The 27,616-nt window shown below is 31.2% G+C and overlaps 1 protein-coding gene across 1 annotated transcript in view; it reads left to right on the forward strand.

The window, feature by feature from the left end:
* The window catches only part of LOC118189441 (putative RNA-binding protein 19), a 138,801-nt gene that overhangs the window by 37,311 nt on the left and 73,874 nt on the right, over positions 1–27,616 (forward strand). The window contains exons 19-24 of the mRNA XM_035360044.2: positions 1,276–1,365; positions 6,208–6,351; positions 9,350–9,413; positions 15,501–15,636; positions 17,104–17,220; positions 17,335–17,440. Coding sequence (XP_035215935.1) covers positions 1,276–1,365; positions 6,208–6,351; positions 9,350–9,413; positions 15,501–15,636; positions 17,104–17,220; positions 17,335–17,440 — 657 coding nt within the window. The remainder of the gene's footprint in view (positions 1–1,275; positions 1,366–6,207; positions 6,352–9,349; positions 9,414–15,500; positions 15,637–17,103; positions 17,221–17,334; positions 17,441–27,616) is intronic.

Here is a 27,616-nt window from a genome sequence, read left to right on the forward strand (position 1 = left end):
GGGCTGAATGGGAAAACGCCTGCATGTCGGCCGGAAAGGGAGTGTGTTCGTTGCTGGCACGTAGAAGTGACAGCAACGAACATGAAGTCGGCACGAAGTTGTTAAACAGCTGAGAATTTTTCAGTATTTCTTCTAATATAGTAAAATTGTTAAAAGATTCTAGGAAGCACAGAGTAGTAAGTAAATTTTCATACGTAACATAAAGAAGCTTTATCACTATAGCTGAGTCAATTAATCGGATCTGCTATCCTAAAAAGTAGTAAACTATGATTTAGGAGGTAGCAGAGGAGAACAAGTCCATTGTTGAAAAAATTCTGCAGGAAACATTTTTCTGTGTTAAATTTTTCTTGAAAATTCTTAAGCACCTTTTATAATTTTATAGTGTAAGTTATCTTCAAATTCATCCTTTTTTGCTTTTATTTTTTAATTTTTTTTAGTTTTATTATATTTTTTTATATCTAATTGTACAACATCTAAATAAATGCTTATAATCGCTCTTTTTTTACTCTACATACTTAAGCAAATGTAAATAAGTTTATGTCAAGTTTCCCCATCCTCATTTCAGTTAATTTTCTTAAAATCAGATTCAAACTCACAATTTATAATGGCTTTTTAATTTATTTATTAATTATTATTATTATTTCCAATTTTGGTTGAACAAAACATGTTCTAATATTTAATTTCTTTAATGATGCTTTTAAATAATATTCCAAAAGAAATTTTTAGTGTTCATAAATTAAGGCATTAAAATTTACTGATAAATGTTACAACCCATTGCCTTGGACAGTATAATGATTAATGGAGGCTGGATTCCAGATTTTAGATGTGAGTTAATATCTCGCATATGGCTTTAATGTTTGTGTGTTTTTTCCCTCTACTGGTTTACCTCTGGGGTGTGTCCTGAGCAGCATTCTTATTAATGAGACGGCTCAAAGATTGATGGATTTAGCCATTCCTGACGTGGCTTCAGAGCAAGTATTTGGCCATTTGAACAATGTTGCAAAACTGCATGACAGCTGATAGTATTTTTTATTTTTAAGTATATTTTTTTCATGTTATTTTAAGTGTTCTGTCTTATTTTGTATGTGATTTATTTCATAATTTCCTTTATTGGTTTTTAAGAATAAAAATCTTGAGCGCTTATATTATTTCCTTAGTGTATAAAAATGTCTATGCTTATCCTTCACTTATTTGAATGTGTTTATTTTGTTTTATTTGGATGTGATTTACTGGTCCACGTGCTATAAAAATTAATTACTGTGTTATATTTTACAGTTTCATACCACACCTCTGTTTTTAGAATGGGCTCCTATCAATGCCATGAAAGAACGAACCCCAGATACAGCTAAGAATCAATCAAATGAGGTATGATTAGCATGTGAACATTAATTTAATTTCTTGATCTTGTTGTATCAATGCAAAGTCCAAGATCTGGACTTGTCAGAACTTTGGTAAGTCCAAATTTGGGATTTTTCATGATATTAGATCATCAAGTTAATCTAGTAAGATCACATGTAAAACTATAAATTTAAAAATATGAAATAATGAAGCATTTATGACTTTAAGGGAATCAAAATTTACTAAAAAACTCAATATTTGTTTGCCTTATTAGACATTTCCTTCAATATAAGTTGTTTAAGTTGCTTCATTTTTTGTACCAATACTGTTACGGATTTGGTATTTAAATAGCTTATGTTAGTTGAATTGTAAATTAAATGGTTTTATTTCCCGCGCAGTGCAGCGCGTGATGAATATTAAAAGAAAGCTAAGCTGGAAAATTGAAAATACAAAAGCGTGTGCATGTAACATTTAATAAATATCTCTTTTTGATTTCGAGAAAGTACTAGAAAATTCTCGCGCATGATTTTAAAATCTTATAAAAAGGAGGAAAACCTCTCAATTCAGTCAGTCAGTTATTTTAGTTAGCTTGTTGTTTTAAGAGTTTGTTTAGAAAACTGCTCTTGTTGATTGTAGCGAATTCACAGATTAGCTTTCTTTAGCTCTTTTGAATTAAGTTCTCTTGAACGTTTAAGTAGTTAAAAGATAACTACTGTGAGATATTGTAATATTGCACGAATATCTGAGAAAATTGAAGTATTGTGTTTTATTTATTTGTGATAATAATAAATCTTATTCATTTTTCATCGGACTTGTGCATTCAATTCCAAACAAACCCGTACCCACGCAACAATTTTTGAAAACTTTCTTGTCAATTTGTTGTTTAACGAAACAAACTCTTCCTTCTATTTCTTCTTTGACCGAATCATCTCTTTAACCTATTTGTTGTTCCACAGCCGAAACTCTGTCTTCTATTTGCTCTTTCACAGAAGAAACTATAATCGATTTGTTGTTCTATGGCCAAAACTCTCTGTTCTATTTGTTGTTTGACAGAAGAAACGTTTTCTTCAATTTGCCCAACTTTGTTTTCAACTGCGTCCCATTCTGCCTTCCATAGCCTCAAATTTATTTTCTATTATGCAGATAATTTCCCTTTTCATCTCTTCCTGTCCTGCTTCAATCTTCTCTTGACCTGCTTCAATCTTTTCTTTGACTGCATCTTGACCCAATTTCATTTCTTCCTTAACGGATTCCTGGCCCAATTTCATTTCTTCCTTAACGCAGTTGATGGCCCCTTCCATCTTTTCTTGGAAAGCAGCAAATGCAGCCATCATTTGCCTGAATTGTTCTTCCATCGCTCTTGTAATTGGCATTCAAAACCCCATTCCTGACACCAAAAATTGTTGCGTGCGTACGGGTTCATTTGGAATTGAATTCACAAGTCCGATGAAAAATGAATAAGATTTATTATTATCACAAATAAATAAAACACAATACTTCAATTTTCTCAGATATTCGTGCAATATTACAATATCTCACAGTAGTTATCTTTTAACTACTCAAACATTCAAGAGAACTTAATTCAAAAGAGCTAAAGAAAGCTAATCTGTGAATTTGCTACAATCAACAAGAGCAGTTTTCTAAACAAACTCTTAAAACAACAGCAAGCTAACTAAAATAACTGACTGACTGAATTGAGAGGTTTTCCTCCTTTTTATAAGATTTTAAAATCGCGCACGAGAATTTTCTAGTACTTTCTCTCGAAATCAAAAAGAGATATTTATTAAATGTTACATGCACGCGCTCTTGTATTTTCAATTTTCTGGCTTAGCTTTCTTTTAATATTCATCACATGCTGCACTGCGTGGGAAATAAAACCATTTAATTTACAATTCAACTAACATAAGCTATTTAAATACCAAATCCGTAACAATACTTTCTCTCTAATTATGTAGACAGAAATAATTTCTTGTTCAGTTACATAGCCTGTTATTCAAATCCTATAATTTCCATACTGAGAATTCCTATTAAATTGGCAATCTAAATTTTTTTTTGTGCTTAGCTACCACTGTCACTTTTTTAATGATCGGTAGTGGTATTTTCTGGATTTAGAGCCATACTACAGATTTCGTCCTCTGTTAGTTGATTGATGATCAGGGCATTGTCATCACTCTGTTATAGCAACATCCATTTTTTACCACTTCTCCACATTTCTTCACAAATTCCAATTAACTAGGCAATTTTGCTTTTTGTTTGCAATATCTGAAAATCTTCAAATTCACAGCTACATTGTAAAGCTTAGCTAGCATCTGCTATACACTATGTCATGAGATTGTGGACTAAAGACATGTTCTTCCGCTATTTTTTTTTTTTTTTTTTTCTTTTTTGCTTCTTATGACTTGCTTGTTACCTTGCTTTTGTTTTGTTTCTATGGCTTGCTTGTTATCTTAATTTTGTCGTGCTTCTATTTTAAAATGTTTCAACAGCAAGACATAACATTGTCATTGAAAATATTGATGTTGTAGCTTCCTTTTGCTACATGAAATTGTGTACAGTGAAATACAGTGTGATATTGCTACATGAAAACTTTGCATTTTATTCCATTTTGCATAAATTTCATGAGTAGGATCATTCTTTCTCTTTCCTCTTCCTTCAAAGGTATTTCCTTCACAACTGCCTTTTATTGCTACTTCTGAAATTATTGAATTTTTCATGGTCCTCTAGTAACTCCTCCACATCTTTATTGTTAATTTTCAAAGTCATGGTTTTCCCTAGAGATGCAATATCATAAATTAAAAAAAAAAATTTTAAGTATCAAATTCCTCAAAAAATGTGCCATGATTTCCCTCCTATTCAAATTAATGGTCTTGTAGTCACTTATTGCCAAGCTTTATTAATAAGAATTAAGTAATGGAAACTGTTAACAGCATGTTTCCAGAAGTCCTTGAGTCTTAATTCTGTGGCACAGAGTAGCTGAAATTACCTTTGAAAACCATTTGTTCATAACTCAATATTATCGAAAGTATTTATTCAACCATTCATTACCCAAGCCATTTTTTATCAGATAATTTCTTCATCAAATAAATCGTGTGGTACTTTCTTATTATTCATACCTCTTGACAAAACTGGTGAAAAAGTATTGAAGAGACAGTGAAATGTTTATGTGGCAACTAATGATATCACCAAAAACTATTTATGTGGCAACTTAGGGTATGCATGTAGCAGCCCCCCCAGATGGTAACTTCTCTGCATATTTTTAACAATGTGACAGAAGATTACCCTCCTGTAGGCATTTTAGCATAGCGGTAAACTGCATATTTCAGGTTTCATTGTCTTCAACAGAATCTAGAATTTGGCTTTCTACATGCATAGAGCATAAATTGGCTCACTTAAAGGCATCATGGCATTTTTCTTTCTCATTTTAGTATTTCAGTGTCAGGGTTGTTTGTGATGCCAGGCTTGGGCAGTTCTCTGATTTTTTTTTTTTTTTTTTTTTTTTTTTTTCTTTTTTTAATCAAAAACAGATTACTGTTTACCTAGGAAGGACAACTGAAGCTCAACTGAGAAATGTAATTGTTTTGTGTGGAAAAAAAAGAATATAAAAAACTTTGTGGCACTTGATGCATCATTGAAACCGATGTAAAGATACCGAAATAAATATTTCTTTCTTAAATTTGCAAATGCTCTCCAAAGTTGTCAAGGAGTTTACAAGTTTTTGGTGAGGATGCGGATAATCAGAAAATACTCAACTTGTTAACTTCATCAGAAACTTCAGGATCCAGTGTTCTGCTGAAATTGCAAATAATTTATTTTACAGCTTAGTTTCTCTGAACGTTAACTCAGTCTGAGAAAATTTATTCTTTGATGAGACAGATATGGTTTGAGCTTTTTTGCAGCATGTCTCATGTCAAATCTTTAATTATTGAAAAATTTATAGTCCATACTAAAATACTTCATTATTATGCTAAATAGGGGAGGGTTTTTTTTTTCTGAAAAATAATTTAATAGAAGGTAATTTGAGGTGCTACTAAAAAAGAATTTATAGAAAGATGATGAGAAAACTATCGTTGTCTACTTATGGGAGATGGTTTGCTAGTGTGTGTAAATTCTTTTATACAACCTACAAAAAAATTGCATCCATATTTAAATAAGAATGAATTAGGATTTTTCAGAAGTCTCTTGAAAAAACTCTCATACTGTTACAAATTAGAACTGTTTTTATTTAGTTCTTTCATTATTAATTTATAAATGTCTCAAAAAGAGAATGAAAAATTCCAAAAAATTTTTTTATGTTATTATTGCTGAATCATTTAAAAAAAATAAACTTCATATTGGAGTGGTATTTTATTTTATTCATAATGTATTATAAAAGACTGCATTAAATACAAAGAAAGCATCTTAATCACAAAATTTTATACTGATGCTTCCATGAAACATACATTTACGTTATTAAAAAATTAAAAATATTTTAATTTGTGATACTATTATAGATTGTTTATAACTCAAATCTTTTAAAAATTTTTCTTACAGTTCTGAAATACACAAAATATATTCTTATTGCCATAAAATTTTCCAGTACTTGTAGTAGCATCTGATTAAAAGCATGTTCTTATATTTAATAAAACAATTAAGCCAGAATAAATTTACCAGTGGCAATAGTTTTTTGTTTACATTTAAACTTGGTGACTTGTTGGCAGAGTTAAAAAAAACATTGATTGCAGGAGTTAGCCAGTTATACCAAAATATAAGAATTAGCCCTGATGTATTCAAAATTAAAATTATCACTTCTTTGAGCAAGAGATCTGGTTTCATCACTTATGTTTTTCTTTTCTTTTTAACTGCATGTATTTAATGATTTTCCCTCCCCAGACTGAGGTCAAAGAAGAAGAAACTAAGGAAACTGCTCAGAATCCAAATGATGAGAATGCTGAGTCAGATGATGAACCTGCACCTAATACTACTATATTTGTAAAAAATTTAAATTTCAGTACAACAGTGGAAAGTTTAAAAAAGGTAACAAGCATAAAAGTTAAATTTAATTATTTGTCAGCTTTTAAAAAAGGATGTTTTAATAACTCTTAGGATAAATTGTTATATGTTTATGCTTATCATGTGAAATTTCTTATTTTAATAAGAAAATCCAAAACCATTCTAGAATTGTAAAAAAAAAATAATGTATAGTGACTGAATGCAAAAATCATACAAATATTTTTATGTATATAAATTATACAGTTATTTTAATACTACCATGTACTCTTGATATCTGGTTTGTAGGTTATCCATACTTGGCACTATCATTCATGAGTGGGAGTTACACACTTAACACTATATGCAACAGTGTGTAAATAATATACATGGGCAAATCCAAGCTTGCTTTCTATTATAGAAATTGGAGATTTATATAATTATGAAGAAATCGAAGCAATAACCAAATGTTGTATGGCAAAAAATTGACAATGTAAAGTTCTTCAAAATTGTCATTCAGAAAAACATCGAGGAATGGTTCGAATGTGATTTGACTGAGCCGGGCTCTCAGTGCTTGAGTGATGTGGATATTGTTTCAGATGTCAAACGTTTCACTATAAATGAAGAAAATACTAACAATTGCATTAGTCGCCAGACAGTAATGACTTCTGTTAAAACTCTATTGAGTTTCGTTCACTAAAGGGAATTTGAAAGCAATGGCTAAACTGTACTTCAAAAAATATGCATTGAAATTCAACAAATATGTAAATGTTTTCAATGATACACTAAAATTATGGTAAAATAAACACATACAGTATGCATGAAAATTAATAGTTTGGATTATCTGTGATCTCCTTGCCTGGTATTAGACCAGATAATTGAGAGTACACTATATATATAATTTATTTTCTAATAGATTATTGAATATGTTATTGCCTTTGATAATAAAATAGTCATGTAAGAATTCTATTGAAATGAATTTACTCATTAGCATATGTATAATTGAAAAAGTAAAAGTGCAACCAAAAACTAAATAATTATCATCATTGACTGGAAATTAGTTGACTTTTTGAAGGGGGGAAAAAATGAATTTCCAATCAATTAACAATAATTAATAGGTGCAAAAGTGTTTTGCCTATTTCCAAAGTAAGAATCAAAATTAAAAAAGCTGTATAGTAAGACTGAGTTTAAATTATTCAAATTGCTAATTAAGAAGCAGTAAGAAATTGGTGGTTCTGTCTAACTTGAAATGCAATCTTCTAATTGGAACGTATAATTATTACAAGAGCGAGTTTTATTTTCTTGAGAAAAATTGCTCTCTAACACTTTCGCCTTTTGATCATATTAAAACAATGCAAACTTTGTTAAAACAATTAAACAATGAAGACAAGTGTACAAAAATATGTTCTCATAAGATTAAAATGAAATATTAAGATGTATGAAATAAAGAAAATTTACATAATATACATTAATGGCCAGAAATGAATTTAAATAATTTACATGTTTGTTACCTGTGAAACATAGACAATATGTCTGTACTTTCTTTGTACTCAGAATGGAATTTGGAATTCAAACCGGGATGTAGAGTGGAGGCAAAAAGAGAGAGAAAGCGTAGGCGGGGATGTGTTGGGTGCTGTTTTTGGAAGGCAGGAAAAAGAAGTAGCGCATGGTTAATCTGAAAGCTAATATATATATGTATAATATTAATTTTCTTGTTAATGTATTTCTAAGGTTATTGAAGAAATACAAATATATATATTTTTAAATCACTCTAATTCTGATTTGAGCATGTGAAAATGTTAAATACTGGTATGCAGGCCTTGATGAAAAAAAAAGGATAATATGCTATTTAAAATTTAAAGTATCAATGGATTCAAAATAATGGCTATGAAGTGGTAATTTTAATCATAAACATTAAGAAGTGCCACACAGTGTCATATAAAAGAATATGAAGCTTGCAGAGCCATATCTATTAAAGTTTAAGCCAAAAATTTATTAATAGAAAGTATACTGGGATCAGATACATTATCATGTTACGAAATCTTAGTTACTTTCACATTTCAGGTTGTTTTATGTGATTTGCTCCATGCGAATGCTGAAAAATACTCAAATTGCAACACTTTGCCTACTTAGTAGAAATTTATGGTGAACAACACCATGACAGTCAAAGAAAATAGTTAATGTTATCTTCATTTTTAACAGACTTTGATATAGTCTTTTTTCATCTTTCATATGCCATTCACTTGATTGTTAAGCTACCCTGGTTTCTAAAAATTAAGTAAAAATTACAAAAATAGTGATAACTCATTCAAAATAAGCCCATCCGTATAAAATTTGAATATGCTATCAAATAAGAATTGCTGAGTAAAACTTCAGTATGCAAATTAGTGGTGCTGCAGTTGAAATACATCATCTGCAAGGAGCATGAAATTGCATATTTCAGAGCAAGCATGCAAATTTTGCTGTGGTACTGAGAGAAGAAATTTGGGATAACTAGTTTGTAACAGTGACCTCCGGCTATCATTTTGCTCAAAAAACTGCGATGGTGAGCTATTGGGAGACTAGAGGAAGAAATGATCAATTTATCTACTGACAGACCCAGTTTAGACCCAATTTATCCACTGAATACTAAATGCATGTCATATCTTGTGCAGAAAGTCAAATCATTTACTCTGAATGCTATTACCATAATAAATTTAGTTAAAGAGTTGGCTGCAGCAAAATTTACTTTGTCAGGTCAAGGGCAGTGACGTGGGATGAAGTTTTTTAATTTTTGTATCTTGTGCTAAATTGTAAGTAATATGCTTTTTGTGTTGTGTAATATGCAGTTTATGCAGCTGAGTCCCCACCCTCCTGTATGGAGTACACTCAACTGATGGAATCCTAATTAAGTATTACTGATAGTACTCATTAAATGTTGGCAGTTTTATGGTTGGATTGTCATTTAAAATACAATTGGAATTTTCAGTTGTTTTTTTTAAATATCTCTAATTTATCTGTAAAATTGTATTTTTAACTAATGGATTAATATTCATTTTTTGTGCAGCATTTTCAACAGTGTGGCCCTATTCATTCTGCTACTATATCAACAAAGAAAGATGTTAAAACTGGTAATAATATTTTTTTTCTATATCTGTAATAAAAACTAGCTCTAAAAATTGATTTAATTTCTTTACAATTTAGATATTTTTCCTTCTTTTAAACATTTGTATTCATCCTTCCTTTGCTTGTAATTATATCTCAAAACATTGAATATAGCGAATAGTTTATTTCTCTGTAAAAGTAGCTAATAACATCATTACAAATAAGTGGGAAGAATAAGCATCATAGTTATAATTTTCCCTTTATTATTAAGTTGCTTTCTTGTTGAAGTGTTTTTCCCCACTTGAGGAGGCTTGGAAAAAAAGAGGCTTGGGAAAAAAAAACTAATATTGATTACATTATTTGTGAATTATCATATTGTCATTATTAAATTCTTCTGAGACTAAAAGTATCATCCACACTACAAAACTGTTTGGAAAATGAATTGTCTGTCATTACTACCAAAACATCGAAAAGGCACTGTCGTGAGATATCAGTGTTGTGAAAAGAAAGATTTAATTCCTTTTCTGATAACTATTTGGTTTATTTACTTTTGATATCAAGAACTTATGTTAGTAGAATTCTGCCAACTGAAACTATAAATGAATCATTATAGAACTGTTACTTTGAATTCTTGAATTACATGTGTTCTTACTTGTGAATATCAGTATTTGTCTCTTTCTTTTCTTTCTTTTTTTCTTTTTCTTTTTTTTAATATTTATATTGTATTTAATGTAATAACCTTTCTTTTCATGAAGCTATGTACATCATTAGTATATTAGGTTTGCCTAGGTCATTAGATCTAGTTATTTCACACTTTCATTTATGTTTGGTGCCAAGTGGTACTCTTAGTCAAAAAGCACCCATTTTCTTTGTTAATTTTTGAGCAGTGCAGTTGTAATCAAAAAGCACACTTTTTCTTTCTTAGCATTTTGAGCAGCGCAGTTGCTTTTATGTGTTTTTTAGATTTGTTGTCTCTTGGTTTATATTACATTTTTATTTAATAAAACATATCTTTTAATTTTCTTTAATGGTCTAAATATCATTATAGTGAATGGAAAGTTATAAAACAAAGAGTAAAAAAAAAAAAAATCTGAAAAAAAAAAATTTCTTTTCCCATACAGTGTTGCCATTGCTCACATTTTAAATTGTTGAATTTGATAATCAAAAAGTCGTTAAAGTTTTATAAAATATGAAATAGATAATAAAACAAATTCCAGATTTTACATTTTGGCTTCCAGATGCCCATATTCAAGTAGAGGACTAGTATGTTATTCAAGTCTCTAGTTACCGTTGTTTTTTCTTAGTGTGAGAAACATATGTACATTCATGCAGATTCTTGATTATTTAATTTCTTTAATTCTGGGCTGTAATATTTGATGGCAACTATTTGAAAAGTGAAGATGCATTTATATTGAAACAATACAAAATGGCAAAATGAAATTAATAGTTCTTCTGGACAAATTGCCCTTTGGGTTAGTAAGTGATTGTGAAAAATCCAGCTAATAAATACTGTATAAATAGAGCCATTCTTAAACAGATACAAAATGTCTTACCACCCAGAAAGTTAACTTCTGTATGCCATAGAACTGAAGCGTGAAAGTAGCTAAAGTAACTAAAGTCATCTGATGCTCATTGGCAATTTATCATTAAATGCAAATCATCTGTGTGCTAGTTAACATGCTGTACATAACTGTAATTGTAATGTTACTTATAGCTTAATCATAAACATTTAATTTTTTACTTCTGAATTTCTATATTTACTCAAAAATAGATAATAAAAAAAAGGTCCCCCCCCCCAAAGCTGGTGTATTTTCCCTTAAAATGGGTTTCATTTAAAAACAGAAAAATCTACTATGGAAATCTCTCAAAAAGTGAGGCTATCGTTTTTACAAAACACTTCATGTCAGTGATAAAAATGCATACTAAGTAAGTAAAGAACAATATTCAAAATACAGTTTATATTTTCTGTATTAAAATGTAGATTTATACAATTTAGACAAATTATTAAAATTTCTTATTTGTAGAATGGTAAGAAAAAGTAATCAAAAGACAATCAAACACAATAAATAATATCTAACAATTCAGTTTTCAAAAACTATTAATGTCAGTTTTAGAAAAGTAAAACAAAGTCTTGTATTTCTACATAAGAGAAAATAAAATTTAAAAAATAATAATAGCATGCATACTTTTATTTCTTGCCACGTGTTTTAATTGCAATTACTGTGCTACCATTAAGCATACAAAAGAGTAAATTAAAAAGTATTACTTTCAATGCAATATATATTTATTGTATGCTTGGAATTTTGTTTTTAAATCTTGGAGTCTTTTATGTTGATGTCTTTATGAATATTTAAGTTTGAACCACATTGATTTCTTTTTATTCCTTCAGCTGGAGTGAGAATGTTTGTTATACAGTCAAAAGTCGTTAATCCGGACTCGTCGGGACTTCGGCGGTTCCAGATTATCGATTTTTCCGGATTATAGATCATCAGTTTAAATCGCGTAAGATGGCATGCAGAAATTCTAAAATTAAAAATATGAAACCGTAATTTATGAAATAAAGAACAATTATGATCTAAAGGGTATCAAAATTTACAAAAAAAAAAGCTTAATATTTATTTGTTTACTTTATTAAACATTTCTTTCAATGTAAGTTGTTTAAGTTGCTTCGTTTTATGTGATAATACTTTCTCTTTAATTCTATAAACAGACATAATTTCTTGTTCACTTACAAAGTTCCGCTGTTCAAGTCCCGTTAATTGCTGTGCCGAGAATACCGACTAACTTGTCAATCGAAATTTTTTCGTTTTCACTAACCTCTCTGTCACATTCTTCATGTCTTTATCCATTTTATGCAACAATTCCACTTATTGTTTGATGGACATCGAAACATACTTTCGTTTTGTACGATCCTTTGAGAGCTCCAGAATCAAAAATTCTATTTGACATAATCGAAAGTTCAAGTTTACTTTTTTAGTATTGCTCTTACAGTCTGCAAAAAATAATAAGCCGGATCCAATTCAAAAATTAAGGAACAACGCAATCATCAACATTAACTAAAATAGATAATTAGATAATTTTAGCTTACACTGTCCGTTATACATAAAACGCGCACGTGAAAACGTATTCTGCGCTTGCGCACACGCAAATACGCAGTCGTAAGAGGTCTTATGCGCACACGTAAATGCCTATGCGCATGTGTCAACACGGAGCATGCGCAGAAAGTTTTTAGCTTTGAGGTCCGGATTATAGATCATTCCGAATTATGGGTGTCCGAATTAACGACTTTTGACTGTAGTCCAAAGGAACTTAAAATTTCTAAATGGTATTACAGTTGTCTACAAAATGATTTGACACTACAAAGGATACTTCATTATTATTATGGTTCCCATTAATTTAATAATGACAGTGTATGTGACAAACGAATGGCATTCCTAACCATGGTCACTTATATTTCACCTGTTACACAAAGAGCTCCAAGTAAAATTACCACTTAGTGTAATCCAATCCACTAACGAAAGCGATAATAGATTTAAGGCTGTTAAGTTTGGGGGTTTTCATGGTAGAAGTTGTTTTGACAAGAAAATGATTTTGATACTATATTTAAAGTAGTTGTGGAAGTATGGCAGCTGCAAATGTATGAGAAAAATAAACATGTTTGCCATGTAAGTTCTGAACTTTTTCTTGATTAAAACTTGGTTATAATATTGGCATCACTTAAGTAAGAGAAGCTGTAATAATTAAGAAGTACACTGCAAAGTATAGATTTTATGCCAGAAGGTCATTAGTGATAGCCTTTTGGAGTCCATTTTTATATATTTGTAGTTTATTCATAATATATATTATTCAAATGGTCACTCTTGAGTTTTGTGAAATATTTTGCAGAAATTTGGGAAGTATAGTAAAACCTGTATTTAACAAACACTCTATTTTACGAATTTGTCTATTTAATGAAGCTTCCTGTAGGATTCTGCTCGAGGTGTGAGTTTCCTTGTATAAAACCTCCAAATAGGGCAATATACTCACTGTTTAACAAAGTTTTTGAATGAATTTTTTTTTTTTTTTTTTTTTTTTTTTTAAGATTTCCCTTTTTATTTTCTTTTTAAATTATTTATTCATTTGTTGTGACAGGTACGTGCATGCAGCTGTGATCCTAAAGAAAGCATGTGACTCATTGTCTGTGGTCACATTCCATTCTGCATGAGGGATGAAGTGAGGGGAGGGAGGTTCTTGAATAAGAAAACATTTACTGACCCTATTGTTAAAAATTCCCCAAGCAATCCTGTTTTGCAAATTAAGTTAAATAGAGGTAACAATCAAAGTAGCTGATATCATTTTTCAAAATTAATTTATGTAATTTTCATACATAATTTTGATGGAATTTATGCATTACATGTAATTTTGCTTTTATATTTTATTTAACTACTATTTCACGTTTCAAATTAATAACATTTTGCATCTTAAGTCATGATTTATCATAACCTGCATTCTGTAAGTTTCTCCGTTTAGCGAAGTTTTTCATAGGATTCTGTGACTTCGTTAAATAGAGGTATGACTGTATTTAGTGTACTGAATTTATTTTTTTAAAGTATGTAATTCTGAAACTAGGACAGAAGGAAACTTTTTGGACTATCCCTGTAGTAGTAAATAATTATTCCCTTGAGGTAAACAACTGACAGGAGTGCCAAAAACCAGAATTTTCATACTTCATATACAGGGCATGCATTTATCTTTCTGTCCGAAGGAACAAAACATTAAAGTGTTCCTCTCCATAACATCTACATTTTTACTCTATACAGTCAAAAGTCGTTAATCCGGACTCGTTGGGACTTCGGCGATTCCGGATTATCGATTTTTCCGGATTATAGATCATCAGTTTAAATCTCGTAAGATGGCATGCAGAAATTCTAAAATTAAAAATATGAAACCGTAATTTATGAAATAAAGAACAATTATGATCTAAAGGGTATCAAAATTTACAAAAAAAAAAGCTTAATATTTATTTGTTTACTTTATTAAACATTTCTTTCAATGTAAGTTGTTTAAGTTGCTTCGTTTTATGTGATAATACTTTCTTTTTAATTCTATAAACAGACATAATTTTTTGTTCAGTTACAAAGTTCCGCTGTTCAAGTCCCGTTAATTGCTGTGCCGAGAATACCGACTAACTTGTCAATCGAAATTTTTTCGTTTTCACTAACCTCTCTGTCACATTCTTCATGTCTTTATCCATTTTTTGCAGCAATTCTACTTTTTGTTTGATGGACAACGAAACATACTTTCATTTTGTACGATCCTTTGGGAGCTCCAGAATCGGAAATTCTATTTGACATAATCGAAAGTTCAAGTTTACTTTTATAGTAGTGCTCTTACAGTCTGCAAAAAATAATAAGCCGGATTCAATTCAAAGATTAAGGAACAACACAATCATCGACATTAACTGAAATAGATAATTAGATAATTTTAGCTTACACCGTCTGTTATACATAAAACGCGCAGGCGAAAACGTATTCTGTGCTTGCGCACACACATATGCGCAGTCGTAAAAGGTCTTACGCGCACGCATCAACGCCGCGTATGCGCAGAAAGTTTTTAACTTTGAGGACCGGATTATAGATCATTCTGGATTATGGGTGTCCGAATTAACGACTTTTGACTGTATTATATTATACTAAAGCATTTAATGTCAATTTTTTTAATATTTAGCATTTTTTGTGTGCATTTCTATTAAAATCTTACAATATATTTTATTAAACTTACTATTTTAAAATTAGCTTTCTGAAAACAAAAAATGACCAGATCTATTATTCATTCTTTTGCAGATTTTCAAATATAATTTTCAATTTTGAAAATTAAAATTATATAATGATTAACGGTTAAAATGTATACAGATTTTCCATAATTCAAAGTTGTGCATTTGACAGCTGCAGTGCATTAAACAGTATGCTTTGTTGTATCAAAATTAAATTATTAATTCAACTATAATAGCAAATGTTTCAACATATGCTGAAATTAGTATAATAGTGAGAATGAAAAACTTCTTCAGAAATTTCAGTATAAGTTATTGATTAAAATGTGCACATTATACTTATGGATTGCATTTTTTATTTCAGGCAAATTACTTTCAATGGGTTTTGGGTTTGTTCAGTTCAAGACAAAGTCTGCTGCTGTTGATGCTGTTCAAAACCTTCAGTTATCCAAACTTGATGGGCATGCTTTGGAGTTAAAATTTGCAGCACGAACACTAAAGTAATTTTAATCATTGTTTTTTCTAATTCTTATAAAAATAGACATGTACTGAACATGCTCTAAAACAAAAGCACTGTATTTCAGAGTGTTGACTCATCTGTGTATGCTATAAATGCATATGCTGATACAGTCTGCTTCCACTTAATCAAGTTGCTTACCCAGGCCCCATCTGAAAAAAAAAAAGGTTAAATTTGATTATTATGCAGTTATGGAAAAATTATTATCGCAAACCATTAGCATAAAATTATGTGAGGATAATACAAAAAGGAAGAGAGAAACCCAAGAGATAGCAGACGATATTATATGCATTTATAGCTTAGTTTCTTCACTTCTAATAATGCTTATTTTTTTTATTATTTGCAATAAATTTCTTTTATTTTTAGTACCGATTTAATTAATATAATCAAATGATTAATTTAATTAATATAATCAATTAATATCCAAATTAAAAATTTTTTGCGGAGAGGGCTAGTTCTAGTAGGGTTTATTTCTCTTCCATGTTTATTTATTTGCCCTTGGATTAATTATGATTTTGAATTAACCATAATTATAATATGATTGATTGCTTTTTTCTACTCCCCGCACCACAGTTGTAACAAGATTAACTACAGTTTTAAATAAACAGTGAATGTTGTCTCTGGTATTATCCTGGAAATGGGAGTTAACTGTATTGAATTAGGAATAGCCATATTTAGATGTGATTTTTGTAGATAAACTTTAATGTAATTCAAATAATTAAAAAATATTCTGTTTTAAAAATGTTTTAAAATTTTAAAGTTTACAGAAATGTTATAGAAATCTGTAAACGTCAGGGCAGTTTGACATCAAACTGTAAATATAGCCATATTGCTTATATGGTATATGAAACATACGAAATATATATTTCTGCTCCTATATTTTGTTCATCATGTTAATGTGCACATATTTTTGCATTTTACTCCTTAAAAATTTTAAGAATAGTCCTAAAAAGTCAAGTATTTTAATAAGCTAATAAAGCGTACTAAAATATTAAGTTTCATTTTCACTAAAGGTAATTAAATAAGTGAAGAATCAAAGTATACTTACTGATGGTAAGAGTTAGTTTACTAAGTAACGCTTCATGTGTACAGAAAAGATACGGGCCAAAAATTAAACAAAATAAACAACCTTAGATTGATATAGATTTTATATAAAACTCATTAGGTTCTTTGCAATTGTCTAATTGCATATATTTTACTAAATATGATTTCCACCTATATGATTTTAATAATTTGTAAATAATTTATAGCATAAGTGATCAAACATCTTTATGGTTGATATTTATATCATATCTAATCAGTAGTATGGATTATGCATAAATAAGGTCATATTTCTGAGCTTTTTACAAATAATTTTAGGAAAAATTATAATGGCTATGTACGATTAGCATTCAGGTAAAAAATGTGAGTTGAATTATTGTGATGAAAAATTGAATGTATCATTTATTAGGCCAGCTGCTCCCTCTGGACGAAAAAAGCAGGAAATAAAAAAACAACTTACATCAAAGATCCTTGTACGAAATATTCCCTTTCAAGCATCAGAAAGTGAAGTTAAAGATTTGTTTAAGTAAGTAAAATTTCATGATTGGTTTAGAAACTAGTTTGCGCAAAATAATGTATTCTAAAATAAAAGAGAGTTTTACTTAATTGCATAACATTATGCAATCAATCTTTTTTGTAGACAATACGGTGAGTTGAAATTTGTTCGCCTTCCAAAGAAACATGATGGTTCATCAGAACACAGAGGTTTTGGTTTTGTTGACTTTTGTACAAAAGTTGATGCTAAGGTAAAAATTACTTTTCTTATTATCCTTTTAATTTTTTTCCCTGAACTATCATATTTGAAATGTAAATTTAAGAAGACATTCCTCAATATGCAATAATATCAACTGGTTTGGCTATGGCCAAACTATGACTTTTTGTCCCCTTCAGCTTGCATTATAACAATGAAAAGTTTTATTTTTTTTAAAATACCATTCCAGCTTTAAAAAAATCAAGATTTTCCATTTTGAAATTGTATTCATGTAGAGTAATTTTTAACAATTTTAAATCATGCTCCATCTCTGTGACTTACTGTCATGGTTATAACAGGGGAGCAGATAAGAGAAACACAATAATTACCTGCTACATTGATGATATACCTTACATCTTAAGACACTGCACATGGGGAACGTACTTTTACGTATTTTGCAATCTATCAGTACAGCGCAGGCTACATAAAGGTACGTATTTAGTAGATTTGTGCTTGACAACGGACATCATATAAATATGATAGGCATTGTAAGTGTGTATTGATTTATTGTGATTTTAATAAATAACCAAACTCAAGTGAAATTCATGAAGATACGCACCCACTACACAAGGAAAAGTCTGCAGCGAAATATATGTGCATACAATGTGTTAATAAATGGCATTATAAATATATTTATTTATAACGTGTACTGAAGTAACAAAATATACCTGATGATCCAGTTTGCAATAAATTAATAAATTAATTAGTTTACTATTAGCTTTTATCTTATATATTGATCTTAATATTAACTGTGTAGGAAACTAATGTAAAATTTTTTTATGCAAATATTTCTCTAAGCTGACAGTTTATTTAAATCATTGTCATATACCAAATTGCAATCTTCCTAAAGAATGATGTGACATAACTCGCATATTTTAGTAAGGGTAAAATTGCTAGTGTTTTTCAAATCACTGAAATACATTTTTTAAAATTAATAAACTTTTATGTAATCAATATATCTTTCTTAATATTCAAAATTTTCATGTGTTGATGTTTTGATTGTTTTCCTTGCCTTCAAATGTAAAATCAGCTTGATATCATCATATGAGAATGAAATCTTCCTTTTCTATTGCATCATGACTGATGGCGTGGAGTACTGGACATGATACTTAAAAATTATATCTTTCAGTGATGCCAATGAAAATTATTTCTTCTTGGTTGTAATTTTATATCCTGAATTTTATTTTTCCCAGGAAATGAGTAAATTGATTGTAAAGATGCACTGAGTGAGAAAATCTCCTAAAAAGTATTTAACAGCCACTGTTAAAAATAGAACCAAAATCAACAAATGGCATTTGAAAGGTAATGGCTATTAAGCCTTGTAATACTTCTTTGGCGAAATGAAGCAACTCCAGTGATCGAGCACAGCAATAACTTTTATTTAACACTCAAAAAAATGGCGACATACATACAAGAAGAGAAAACATATTCTAACATTTAAAAATAAATTACATTCTTCGTGCGAGAGCCGCACGTGGCACTCGAGTCTGGTTTCAAATATTGCCATTCACAAATTCCTTAATGTTCAACTATTTAAATTATTTAAACTACAAGATTTTAATAATATGTAAAGCTGTTACAACCTCTCCCCCAACGGAGAGACTTTTACCAAAGGGAAAAGTTCTGTAAAATTCGAAAGTTTATAAGCTCGGCTTGCTCAAATGCTTAAAGAGAAAAGGTAACTTCTCTCATAAGTTTCCAAATTTCAGGTCAAAAATTTAAAGTTTTAAACAAATACTTTTACACCACATTTAAAAAGAAAAAAAAAATGGAGAACGCTCAAATACATCAGTTGAGCATACGTTAAATAATAAAATAAATTCTGAACGTGGTTACATACACTAAGAGTTATTACATTACTTAATTCTACTCAGAACATCTACGTTCTTGTGCAAAGATCCTTTGCGATGAATGACCTTAAAATTATAAGGTTGTAATGAGAGTGCCCAGCGCATCAATCTAGAGTTACATTTGGCGTTGGATTGTAACCAAACCAAAGGATTATGATCAGTTTGAATCAAGAATTCTTGCTGACCATCCAGATAAAAATGCAGTTTCTTGATAACGTAGATGATAGCAGCGCACTCCTTTTCAGTAGCATAATAATTCTTTTCAAACTTAGTAAATTTTTTGCTTATATACAAGATAGGATGTTCACGTTGTTCATCAACAAATTGGCATAGTACTATACCCATGCCATTGTCATCGGTTTGAGGCATCGGTTTGTATAATAAACCTTTTATCAAAGTCTGGAGCATACAGAATTGGTTTCTTGCATAGCAACTCTTTTAAATTTTTAAAAGCTTTGTCACATATTTCAGACCATTGTATATTTCCTTTTTTTTGTTACCCCCTTCAAAGCGTCCGTGAGGGGTGAAGCAATTTCCGAAAATCTCGGTATGTTCTGGCGATAATACCCTACCAGTCCTAAGAAAGCACAAAACTTCTGTTTTAGTTTTAGGTGTAGGATACTCCTTTACAGCCAGGATCTTTACTTCATCCGGGGTTCGTTGTCCTTGTCCCACAACATGGCCTAGGTATCTCACTTGATCTTGTGCAAATTTACATTTTGCTGGTTTTAGTCGTAAATTTGCTTTCTGTATTCTCTCTAGAACAGAAGTTAAGTTTTTAAGGTGCTCTTCCCAGTTTTCTGAGTAAATGGCAATGTCATCCAGGTATGGTACAGCGAAACCTTCGCATCCAGCCAGGACTTTAGTCATAACTTTGCTAAAAAAAAATATGGGGCATTTTTTAATCCAAAGGGTAAACGTAGAGGCCTGAAACTTCCAAAACTAGTTACAAATGTTGCATATCTTTGGGCTCTTTCTGTTAACGGAATTTGCCAGTTGCCTCTAGATAAATCTAATAGGGTAATATATTTTGCTTTTGCTACAGTTTCGATACGTTCTTCAATATTAGGCAAAGGATAGTATTCAGTTTTAGTAACAGCATTGAGTTTACGATAATCAATACAAGGCCGAGGATCCTTTGATGAAGATTCTATCAAAATCATGGGAGATGTATAGTCTGATTCTCCCGGCTCTATAATAAGATCGAGCATTTTCTGGATTTCCCTTTTGAGAATTTCAGTCTGTCGGGGTGACAGTCTGTATGGCTTTATTTGTATTGGTTCGTTATTTAATAGCTCAATATCGTGACAAACTAACTTTGTTAGTCCAGGATTATTTGAAAAACAACCAGAATATTTCCATAAAATCTTTCGTAAATCGTCTATTTGCTCGGATTTCAACCTTTTCTCGAGTTCATTCTCCTCCATGATGTCCAAGAAATTTGATATGCTGGGATTAGAAGGTAAATGAGGAATGTCCATTTCTAAGTCTCCTTCCACTTCAGTTATCACATTAATCATTTCTGGTCTTTTGTAATATGGTTTAAGCATGTTAATGTGATATACTTGATTTGGCTCATTTTGTTCCTTGAAACTTACAATGTAATTGGTTTCTGAAATTTTCTGCTATATTTTTCCAGGTCCTTTCCACTGTTCTTCTAGTTTATTTTGACGATTCGTTGATAAAACAAGAACTGAATCTCCTCTAGCAAATTCCCTTTTCACTGCATTTCGATCATACCATGTTTTCCTCCGTTGTTGAGCTTCTTTCATGTTTTCCACGGCAAGTTCTTGGCATTTCTTCATTCGATTAATAAGTTCAAAAACGTAACTGACAACATTATTACTTTCTTCAATCGGTTCTAGCCACTGCTCATAAAGTAAAGTGATTGGCGTTCGTAGGTTTTTTGCCATGAACTAATTCTGCTGGTGTAAAACCAGTGCTTTCGTGTGTGACTGTTCTGAGAGCAAAAAGAACTGACGGTAGATAATTCTCCCAATCCGAAGTCGCTCCTATACATACGACTCTTAACACCCTTTTTAGCGTTCTATGGAATCGCTCAACAGGATTACTCTGCGGATGATACACAGATCTTCTTACATGTTTAATGACGAAACGCTCCAAAAATTTCTCTGTCAAAGCACTGATGAAAGAGGTCCCCTGATCTGTTTGGATCACTTTTGGGAAACCCATACAACTGAAAATCTGTAAGAAAGCATCAATCACAGATGACGAAGAAATGTCTGTCACCGCAACAGCATCTGGATATTTGGACGACATACACAGAGCTGTAATAATATATTTTTTTCCAGTCTTTGAAATAGGTAGCGGACCAACGGCATTGACATTTATTTTAGTGAATATTTCAGAAATTACTGGTACTAATGTCATTGGAGCCTTCTTTTTGTCATTTCCTTTTCCAGTGCGCTGACAAGCATCACAGGTTCTTACAAAATCTTCAGTTTCTTTGTAACACCTCGTCCAGTAAAAATATCTAGCAAGTCTGTCTTTGGTCTTTTTGACACCCAAATGACCAGAAGTTCCTTCGTGGCACATCTTTATAATTGACGGCTTGAGTTTTTCAGGTATAACGACAAGCTGTCTTTCAAAGCCCATTTTATCCGTCGTTTTTTTAACTAAATGCTCTTTTCTTTTCAGACTATAGTTCTCATTTTTGCATGTACCTTCTTTAACTTCTTGGATGATTTTAGACAGTTCCTCATCAGCAAGCTGAAGTTGTGCAATTTCTTCAATGTTTACCAGTTTCATGAGAGTTTCATCTTCCGAATTTAGCTCCGGTAAATTATCTTCTTCTTCAAAAACATCTCTGGATGCTTTATTTTCTTCCTTCATCGGTTCCAAGATCTTCTCTTCGGCTATTTCTCTTTTCTTTTGAGCTCTAGTAGAGACAGCATTGACCTGGTGAGGACAACTATCAGGTTCCTTTCCTTGTTTATTCAACCGTGCAAAAGTTCGATTGCCTAATAAATACCTTCCTTTGTCGAGTTCATTTCTAATAATGGCAGCCTTAGTTATTACTCGCCCAAGATCGCAATTTAGTTCGATCTCAGCCAATGGTAAACAGGTTGGATTCAAATCTAATGGCTGTTGCACCCACACATTTTCACCTGTCAGCATTTCTGGCGTGATGTATTTGCGACAAACTATATCAATACTAGCACCTGAATCCCTTAATATAGGAATTTTATGACCATTTATGTAACCCATACTAATATAAGGTAATAGAAATTTATCCTCTGGTTTTGCACTAATTCTGTTAAGATTAGCAGGAAATTCAGTACTATTCTTAAGTTTTGGACATTGGGGTCTTAAATGTTGATAAGACCCACACTGATAGCATTGTGGCGTTTTTCATTTTTCATATTTATCATCTGGACGTGGACTTCTAGGTCTATGAAACCAGCTTTGCGAATTAAATCCTGATAACAATTTTTTTTTCAGTTTTATTTTTATTATCTGAACTCAATTTACCTTGAGTTAGTGCATTGTATCTTTCTTTCTGCCGATCCACTACAGGCCTTTTTTGAAAGTTTCCGCAAACGTTTTCATAGGCATCAAGTTTTTCAGCTAATTTTTTAGATGAAATCATCTCTACCCACTCATCAAGAAAATGATCTCGAATTTCAGGAGGAACTCGACGTTTAAGTTGGTCAATCACCATCAAATCTAGCAACTGATCAAAAGTCTTAACTCCTAGACCAATCACCCATTCTTTGCAATAATTTTCTATTTCATAATTGAAATCCACCCATGTGGATTCGGTATTCTTTTGATGTTTCATAAATTTCTGCCTAAACTTTTCCGGGCTTAGTTTAAACCGTCTTAACAATAAATTTTTCACATGTTCATAGTCTTTAGCTTTATCAGAGGGTTCTCTAGCTATTAACTGGGTTACTTCGTAAGGAAGTAGTTCTAGTAAATGAGATACAAATTCTTCTTTATCAATTTTAGCCCATTCTGCTTGCCTTTTAAACAATAGCAAATATAGACTGATATCTCCTTTCTTGTCATCAAATTTCTGCATAAGGTGACGCAGCTCTGTTTTCGGCGGGATCTGTCCGGCATTTTGAGTCTTTGTCTCTGCTTCAAGTCTTAATCTCTGTAATTCATACTGTTCGTTCCTTCTCCGCTCTTCTGCTTCTTTCTGTCTCCTACGTTCTTCTCTTTCCCTTTCCTCCCTCTCTTTCCGTTCTTCTCTTTTCTCCCTCTCTTTCCGTTCTTCTATTATTGTGTCTAAGACTCCTTTGACGAAGACTTCATCATAATCTCTACTTTCAACAATTTTCTGTTTTAAATCGACTATTTTCAAATCTGCAGTCACGTGAACTCCCAGTTCAGCCGCGAGATTTTGCAAATCTTCCTTACGAGCTCTTCCTAAGTAAGACATTGTTTCTATGTTTAAAATTAACGAACACTGTGTTCTTTATATTTCCTCAAAATAGCTCAATTCAATTACTTTAATTAATTAATGCAGTCCGAAATCACGAAATTAAATGCACTTTGTTAAGTACGTATACCTCAAAAATGAAATATTTAAATTATATGAAGTTCATTCTCTCTACCACATTAATTGTGATTAAAATAAGAATAATAACATAGAGCAATATATATATCTACCGTCTGGACAACTAAAATGAATATTAAATATAATACGAGGGCAATCCCAAAAAAAAGGTCTCCTATATTTTTAGATATACAAAGAACCGTTTATTTTCTATAATTGCTACATCACTTTAAAGATTGATGAATGCTTTATTTTTCAACATAATCGCCATTTCGGTCGATGTATTTTTGTAGATGCTGTGGTAGTTTTACAATGCCCATGTTATACCAGCTTGCCGCCATGCCCTTCAGGAAGCGTTGAACCTGATCCTCCAATCTTTACGCATGAGTTCCTCAACTTTCGTGATTGTCTCGTCGGCATTTGACGGACTCCCGCTCCTTTCTTCATCATGAATTTGAGTATGACCACCTGTAAACTCTCTACACCACTTGCGAATGTTTTTGACATCCATGCACGACTTCGCACTTGGCGGTAACGTTTATCGGGAGCTCCATTTCGAATGGCTGCCAAGCCAAGACTGAGCATCCTAGCGAAGCGCCTGCGTGCTTATGTGATAGCGGAGAAGGCACCACTCACAACAGTGTTGCCAACAACCGTATTAAAACTTTCTCTACGTAACCAAAAAATAGGAGACCTTTTTTTTGGGATTGCCCTCGTATCAAATACGTTAATAAAATAAGAAAATTTATTATTAACAGGAAGTAATAATCTGGTATCACTAATATTGCATTCAGTGATGAACTAATAAAATAAAGCAATTCTATATGAACAGGAAGTAATAATCTGGTATCACTAATATTATGTTCAGTGATGAACTAATAAAATAAAAATACGCACGATTATTCGATCTCGGTCGGTGCCTCCAAAATAATTAAGAATGTAATACTTCTTTGGCGAAATGAAGCAACTCCAATGATGGAGCACAGCAATAACTTTTATTTAACACTCAAAAAAATGGTGACATACATACAAAAAGAGAAAACATATTCTAACATTTTTAAAAATAAATTACATTCTTCATTCTTCGTGCGAGAGTCGCACGTGGCACTCGAGTCTGGTTTCAAATATTGCCATTCACAAATACCTTAATGTTCAACTATTTAAATTATTTAAACTACAAGATTTTAATAATATGTAAAGCTGCTACAGCCTGTTGCATGTTTTGTAAAGGGACAATAAGTGTTGCAACAATTAAAACTCAACTTATGCAACATACAAATGCTGCAAAGCATAGATCATTTCATAATGCATGAAAAGATTTTTCTCAGATATAATTGATTAACATTTCAGAAAATAAAGGTATTCATAGTAGAAGCTAATCAATTTGATGTAAGTGATTTACATGCATAAATAAAAATATAAAAGTTGACTTGTGAACCATCCAGGCAGCAGCAAGTAATAATTCCTTTTTGTTGTAAGACTTTGAAATTTTGTTTCAAAAAATGTTTTCTGAAACATCCTTCCCACAAAGAATGCATTGAAATTCATTGAACATATCATATGTAGCATCCTGTGTAGACATGGCCTATATTTTCTCAAGTCACTTGTAAGTTCTAATATCCATTTTTTATATAATATTTGATCACATGTTGAACAAGTAGAACCAGAAGCAGTTAGATTTATGTTTGTGTTGCTATTATTATTTTTATCAAATGGTTGGCATTTGGCAACTACCTCATTGTCCCCCCAGTGCCTTTTATATGTATGATTAAAAGAACTGAGTATGAGTCAAAATGAATGACATTTGTTGTTTGTCCAAAGTTACAAACAGAGAAAGAAGAGGAGCTCTCAGTCAGCATATTGACACCGAGAGAGTCGTGTTGTCTGAAAAGGATAAATGCAGTAACAGCTGATTGTAAAGAGAAGCTTGAAATGGAAAACTTCAGATCAAGAACACTCTGATTCATTGTTGAGGGCAAATATTTCTTCTTAAGATATGTATTTGCTTAGAATTTAACAGAATGATAGACTAGAACCCTTTCTGAGTTTCGAAGGATGTCATACCTTTCTTGTGAGCCTTCAAATCACACCAAATGGGAACTCCTTGAAGATCATTAAAAATGCATGAAGAGTTCATCAAGTGACTCATTTTAAATCATATGCTTTGTTGTCAGTGGTAATTTCTAGAATGGAATTTTATTGCAAAACAGTAGTAACCCTATTCAAGCAATTGTTGCAAATTTGAAACTGCTACAGAGCTACATATAAAATTTCCAGTTCCTCATCAAAGTTGTTTGTATTTGTACCAACAGTAAAATAAGAATGAAAAAAAAAGGTTGTAAACGCTAATACTGCCTTTGGTACATCTGTATATCATGAAAGTGTTAATCAGTTATCATTGGAGATACTGGAGTTTTTGATATTAAAGATAAAAAAAGCTGCATTTTGGAAAAATATATTGGTAATGAATTGATGAGCTATGTATAACTATGCCTAGAGATATTTTTCACCTGAAGGAAAGAGGTATACTCATGCCACTATACATATGAAATCAAATTAACTATATCTGTACATTTTTACATTAGTAAAAGGCAGCTGTTTTAAATCATAATAACTTATAATCATAATTTTTAATCTAAGCTTTTATTCAGAAAAATGATGCAAATAATGATTTAAAATTTTAAAATTTAAAATTATGTTTTTGACAAAAAATAAATGACATTGAAAAGTATCTGCCAACAATGTTGGTTTTACTGGAAGTCACCTGTTTTTTTCATCACATCCCCCAGTCTCTCAGTAGATCACTAAAGTTTTGGCTTTTAATTTTTAGCCTTATTAAGGAAAGTATTTCCGAGCAGTAAATGAAATTTATTGAATTAATGAAACTTAAATTAGGCAAATTCCATTCTCCCATTTCTAGTGATTTTCAGAATAATTTTTCTTATTAAATTTTATTTCATTTGAACTGTATTTTTTATGATATTTTATTGATCTTATTAAATTTCATTTGATGTGAGTTGTCTTAGTCTACTATAGATATCTATATATTTTTATATGAAGATTCTAGCAGTGTATAATCAGTTAATATTTATATTTAATTTTGTTTTATTTTGATATGTGGTACATTACTAAGTTTATCCATGTAAACACTCTGTACATTAATTATTAATTCTATTTTCATCATATTTAAAAGTACTTTGATAAATAAAAGCTTTCCTTCATTACTCAGGATTTTTTCAGTCTAAAAATATAAAAAAATTTTAAAATGAAATTAGACAAAGAACATAAGATTTATTTACATCAGAATTGTATTGCAAATAGTTAAATAACATGAATGTGAATCATGCATTATAACTGAATTCAGATCAGTTTGGAGTTCCTCTCAAATGGTGTTGCTGTGCAGCATAAAAACCCTATTCAGGTTTAACAGCTATGCTGTAGTTAATGTAAAAGGTACTGCATATACACTGCTCGACATTGAAAATGCAACACAAAGAAGGAGTGGTCAGAAAGTGATGAAATTTGGAAAAAAGAGACAGCAAGCAGCAATAAGTGATCTTTATTTCAAAATGATAGTCAGAATACAGAGTGAGAATGGCGTCGGCTCAGTAGGATGTAGGACCACTGCCAACAGCGATGCACGAAGAAACACGTCTAGGCATATAGTCAATAAGAGTGTAGATGGTGTCCTGAGGGATGGCTCTCCATTCCCTTTTAACCATTTGCCACAGTTCGTCTTCTGAACGAGGTAGAGACAGAGTCTGCAAATGGCGTCCAATCACATCCCACACATGTT

This window comes from Stegodyphus dumicola, chromosome 5 (assembly GCF_044657685.1).
Source record: "Stegodyphus dumicola isolate Sdum_Otavi_A_Nest chromosome 5, ASM4465768v1".
NCBI lineage: Eukaryota > Metazoa > Arthropoda > Arachnida > Araneae > Eresidae > Stegodyphus > Stegodyphus dumicola.